Source organism: Oculina patagonica, chromosome 9 (genome assembly GCF_052425735.1).
Source record: "Oculina patagonica isolate OP01 chromosome 9, crgOcupat, whole genome shotgun sequence".
NCBI classification, from domain to species: Eukaryota; Metazoa; Cnidaria; class Anthozoa; order Scleractinia; family Oculinidae; genus Oculina; species Oculina patagonica.
In genome coordinates, this window is record NC_135766.1 from 15,238,945 (window position 1) to 15,244,944 (window position 6,000).

Consider the following 6,000-nt stretch of genomic DNA (forward strand, 5'->3'; position numbering starts at 1 on the left):
CAAGCCCCAGCCTGGGTCACTGTATTCTGTTCCTGGGTAAGGTCGTTTCCTCTCAGTACCCCTGTCCACTCATAATTTTTAAGTTTAAATGTGCAAGGGCAAAATATTGGGTGGGCTAAGGGTGACCTAAGGTAGGCTAGCAACCTATCCAGGGAGGTTGCAACGTTGCTATTGCCACTGAATCATTCCTTAGAAACAACATCTACCGAGAAAGATACTTGTGTCATATTCATCATTCCTGGAATATCTATACGAAATAAACTTGTTAAAAAATGCTTGTACTTTTGCACCTTTTTAGTCGCAGAGCGTTTATAAGAACTGTTTAATGCTGGAAGGGCAAACAAATCTGTGCTCACCTAGTTAAGTCTCGACTTTCAAACCGAATTGGAAAACAATGAGTGAATTGTTTTTAATAAACTCCAAGCTATTATCTGATTTGAATACCTAAATCAGTGTTAAAATAAAAGTATGGAAAGGCATTGAAACAACCAAGTGCTAGTTGTCAAGATTCCTAAGAGCACGTAAAGCTTTTTTATGTCAAGGCTCAACTGAAAACGGGGTCCTATTGTATAGGAACCCTGTTTTTATTGAGTATTGACGAGAGTTACACAAAGCTGGCCCTCCTTCTAGACACCTGTTACTTGTTACTATTAATTTAACACTACGACTCAAAAGAGGTAATGTTTACCTGGTGATCATGAAGTAACTGTTTGAGCTTTGATAAAGCGTGCCTTTGCACATCAGCACTTTCATGTGAAATACCCTTCAGAGACTGCCGTAGTTGAGCTTGTAGGTCCATATTCTTAGAGGCTTTTCCACTACACGACCTGAGTACAGCACTGACTCTGCGGAGTTCTGGAATGTCAGGAAGAAAATAGATCTCGTGAAAATAGTCCTGCAAAGATGCTTTGTTTTCTACAATCAGAAAGTGAAAAATCTGTGTAACTCTTGCAGGAAGTTTGTTCAGGTATGGCAAAAGAGTAACAACAATTTGGCTCAGCATCGGGCCAAGACTTGACAGTTCCACATTTCGTACAAAGCTTTCCCACGCATCACATGACAGCTCAGGGAACCCCTTGTCCTGGAATCTTAAACACAGTCGTAGGATGCCCATGACTTTGACTCGTACTGTGGTAATGAACTTGCGTCCCATCACTTGCATGAGCTTTGTGAGGCTTTCCAGAGCCAACCTCTTTTCTTCCAAATCAGTATTTGTTAGAAGCACAGTGTTGTAGAAAGCAAGGATGCCAAGCAACCTGGATTGAAGAAAATTTGCCTACAGAGACAAAAGGACAGCATTCACATTGTACAATATTTAAGGAAAACCGTCATAGCAATCTGCCAAGAAGTGGGAAGGTAACCAGAATGGACTTGTGTCACATCCAGAAAAGGTAGCAATATACTCCAAGTTGATTAATGCTTGGTGAACTGGCGTTTCCTCCACCAAGGCCAAATTATGGCAATTGATTATGAGCAATAAGATAAGTACTAGTTTCACCTACATGGGGGGAGGGGAATATCAAAGCTTGTGTTTCAGTAGTTGTTTGCAAAGGTTGCAACTTGCTTTAGCAAAATGCGAATCAAAATACCAATGTTGCGACAATTCTTGCACTAAAACACTTGTGGAAAATTAATGATGCCTTACCAGATGTTGCGTGGTTTGTAGATCCTTTGGCCCAGTATATGTGTCATCCTTTGATGCTAGCATTGCCAGCCCACTGAACACTTTGTTGTAACTAACACTAAGATACAATAGCAGCTGATTGTATACACTCTGGGCCTCTGATCGTAAAAGACTGCCAAGCTCTACATCTGTCTCTTTCTGAAATATAAAGTGAACATATTACAAAAGGGTGTGTGTCACACGAAGAGAATACCAAAAATACCAATTAGCTGGCAGAAACTGTAAAAGTTATTTGCTAAATAAATGTGGAATACACAAAGCAAAATAATGCATTATAATGAATTGGAATTGGTTTTGAGAGGGGTCATGGTGTTGTTATATGGCAAAACGATTGACTGGTGCAAAGCATCTCTACTTGAGTTTCAAAAGGAGCAACGTGACAAAATTATCAGGAGAAACCTGCGATGGAGTTATAAGCATCCCATCCAGAAGGGGAAGCATTACTTCTAAACACGTTGTGTTACAGAAAGCAGAACTAAATTCCAGCACAAATGAGCTATCTTGATCTAGCAGATGGAGCGGACTACGGCTACTATGGCAGAACACGGCTGTATTCCACATGTTCCGTGCCTGCCTGACTGCCCCCAACCTCCACTGAAGCCCACCTCCTTCACCAAAAAAAAAAAAACACTACTAACATTAAAATTTACCTGCACATAACCAAGAGCTTTCTCTAGCTCAGATGGTGAACATGTTCTCACAAGAAAAGAGAATATGAATTTGAAGTTTTCTAGTAACATCTCCCGTCTGTTCATCTTCAGCTCTTTAGCAATATGCCGTAAGATTGCTGATGATGAAGGCGAGGCTTTCTTGACCAGGTATGGGATAACAAAACGCAATGTGTTCTGCAGAAAAAAAGAAACAAAGAAAATCAAAGGGGTCTATGAGCCACTCGTGAATGCGTTAGCTAATTTGCATAATGTTTACAACACATCGATGGAAGGATGAAAGGCTAAACTATACTCGTTCATGCATTCACGAGTAAAAATGTAAATTTAAAAAAAACTCTCTTTAAGTAGTAATGGACAGATCTCTTTTCATCCCTTGGCATAACAAAAACAAAAACAAAATCATTACTTAACAGTAGGTTACCTTCTGATAGAATCAGGATGGATTGACATGAAGGGATGTAAGGATGTAAAAATGTAACGATGGGATAAAGAAAGTTAAACAGGGATTTCCCAAGCCTAATTTGCACTACATACATGACTTTTAAACCTACAGTCATGTATTGTGTTAAAACACAATAGACTCCAAACATGTAATTAAAAAAATAGAGGGTTAAGCTTCACGTTTTTCCCACAAACGGCAAAACAAAACAACCTTTGCCATCTGCTGTTTGCTGCTTATAAATTATGCCAAAGTAAGTAGTTTCGTGTTTGGTGTCAATGAGTAAATTATTCTCTAATAATATATTCTGATGGATTTATGATAATTGAAGAGAGATAGTAAAGAGAATCAGCAGCATTCTGACGTTTGCCATTTGCATCAAGAACGGGGTATTGCCAATGTGCGAGCCAGCGAGCCATGCGAGCCATTTCAGTTAGCCTAAATAGCACATTGGTTAGCCTAAATAGCACTTCGGTTAGCCTAAATAGCACTCTGGTAAGCCTACAGTTAGCTTAGGTAGCTTGCGGTTAGCCTTTTATTGGGATTAGGGATTTCTGGTTCGCATGCCTCGCGAGACATGCGAGCCATGCAAGCCATTCAGGTTAGCCTAAGTAGCACATTGGTTAGCCTAAATAGCACTTCGGTTAGCCTAAATTGTACTCTGGTTAGCCTACAGTTAGTTTAGGTAGCTTGCAGTTAACCTTTTATTGGGATTTGGGATTTCTGGCTCGCATGGCTCGCACATTGTACTAACTCTCAAGAACGTGGTGCTTTATCAAATCTTTCCAATGTAACTTAGTAATGTAGAAGATTACTGAAGAAACACTTGTATTAACATTGAACCTTTAGAAAAGCGTGGACATCCCTGAATTCAAACACACTAGCAACCTCTGAGACAACATCCAGAGAAACTTTAGCAACAGGATTCTGACTTTGTATCTTGTCAATTGCATCCACTACAAATTTACAGATTGACTGCTTAAACCCAGCAAACAGATCCTTCAGCTGCTTGCCTTGAAACTTGGCAACTTCTTGAACCTAAAGGTGGTGGTGATAAAATAAGGTAACAAGTTAACTTCTGAGCTTGACAATGTGGTGCTTAAAAAAAGCATTGCAGAAATAACCACTGATAATAGTACATGATGCATTTCTTCTTAGCCTCAAATCTTACAATTCACCCCAACAATAACCTATAGCACCATGAGCAGGGCCGCATCCCTCTGGGACCAACAATGTCACCTTCTTAATTACTTGCCCCTGGATGGGGAATAGGGCCAGGCAATGTCACCTGCAGGTTTTTTATTATCATTTTTTTAAATCAAGATTTCAGATAGGAGGGCAAGGGGTTTGTGTACCTGGGCAGAACTGTATCTTGTACTGTGATTTTAAAACAAAACAACACGTGGTTGAGATGTTACAAGCAAGTACATGTAGGCAATGCAAGTCGTGTTCAAAGTTAGTCAATGTGCCCAGTATCCAGCCCTTGATGAAACACTTCCAATAACAATCTGGTTAAAAGTGTTGCAAACGAAAGCCCTTTCGACCAGTTTCAGTCCAACCAGTTGACAATTGTTAGGTTGTGTTTTACTAGGATTTGCTGCTTTCAGCTGATTTGGTTCAAATATTGAGAATTGATCAACCATTTGCACTACAAATAATTTATTTTCGCAGAAGTATTCTAAGTTGTATTGGGAAACTGTCTCAACAAACTTTAATGCCGACTGAAAAAATTAACCATCTAATCAGAAAATCATTTATTTGAACAGAAGAAAAAAAAGCAACAAACCCAACCACCGAAAATGGATTTTTGCACTAGACAAAGCATAAAACAGAAGTATAAGACTGGATTAATGTTACAGACTGTTTTGGATAAGCAGAACGTAATACTAAGGATTTTATACCTGCTTGAAGGCAACAGCTCTTATAAGCTGAGAGTGAGCAGTCAGGCTTTCTAACAAACTCACAATCACAACCAGCAAGAGTTCCCCTTCCGCAATTCTTCCAAGCTGTCCAATTGTAAAAACCACTGTCTCTTGAAGTTTGCAGTTGCCTTGTGAGGAAGCCTCAACAAACACTTTTTTCAGCTTGGAAATGACAGTTTGTTGCATGTTGTCATTTGAGTCTGCTCCTCCTGGCTTGACAATGAAGGGTACAACATTGCTATGCAAAAGCAAATAATCAACATTAAAAAATAAATATTAGGGGTATCAAATGGTCTTTGCAAGCATTTGCGAGCATGCGAGCACAGCGTTTTTCTTTGCGAGCACGAGCATTGACAAAAATTAGCCTTGCGAGCAACGAGCACTTTTCAAAAACCTTCTCCAGTAAAAACCAAGCATGCGAGCACTTGTAAAAACGTGCGAGCACGAGCAAACAAGCACCCACTAAAATTTTGCGAGCATTGCGAGCACTGCGACATTTTGAGGGACCATTCATGACCCCTAATATTATGTGGTTTAATAAGCCACCCAATTTACTTACTTTTACTCATTCATGACTATGATGAAATCAGGAACACAGAACACAGAACTGGGCAGGGGAGGTTTTTCTTGCTAGTGCAAGTATTGTTACATTTGTGCATTACAAATTGAATTGGGGTTTTACGAACAAAACAACATCAGAGAACAGGGTTGTAGACTGATGTTTAGTCTCCATTCCAACTTGCCAACACTTTAAAATGGTAGCCAACGCTGCATGTTGGTATACCTGCCAACTTTTTCTGGGTCAAAGGTGTGAGATTTTTATCCTGAGAGTGCCAGGATTTCCGAAGACAATTCGACAATGTCCGAAGTTTTCCGAAGACGTCTGAAGTATTCCGAAGACGTTCCGAACATCTCCCGATCCCAGTGCGTGGACGTGTTTTGCTAAACACGACCTCGTTCCCAATGCTTTTTTTCGTCAAAACTCTGTCATTTCGGGGAAGGTATCGCCATTTACTCATTTAACATGGAGTTTTATTTTCTCACACTGGTTTGAGATTACATTTTTTGGAAAATGTGTCGTTTTTGGTTGTAATAACTCACATTTTTCGACTAGGCGTGAGAAATTGGTTCGTAAGCGTGAGTTGGCGTGAGATCGAAGTTTTCAACTCGTAGGCGTGAGAGTTGGCAGGTATATGTTGGATACAAACATCATCAGTTAATGTTTCCTTTAGGACGTGGTACACAGATCTGGAGATTGCAGCCACTTCTTAAAAAATGCCTGTG

General features: G+C 39.9%; 1 protein-coding gene across 1 annotated transcript in view; it reads right to left on the reverse strand.

Moving 5' to 3' along the window:
- LOC144666795 (serine/threonine-protein kinase ATR-like) overlaps positions 1–6,000 on the reverse strand; it is a 75,909-nt gene that overhangs the window by 39,853 nt on the left and 30,056 nt on the right. Inside the window, exons 19-23 of the mRNA XM_078528182.1 lie at positions 4,696–4,954; positions 3,638–3,832; positions 2,335–2,529; positions 1,646–1,822; positions 689–1,276 (exon numbers count right to left, since the gene is read on the reverse strand). Coding sequence (XP_078384308.1) covers positions 689–1,276; positions 1,646–1,822; positions 2,335–2,529; positions 3,638–3,832; positions 4,696–4,954 — 1,414 coding nt within the window. The remainder of the gene's footprint in view (positions 1–688; positions 1,277–1,645; positions 1,823–2,334; positions 2,530–3,637; positions 3,833–4,695; positions 4,955–6,000) is intronic.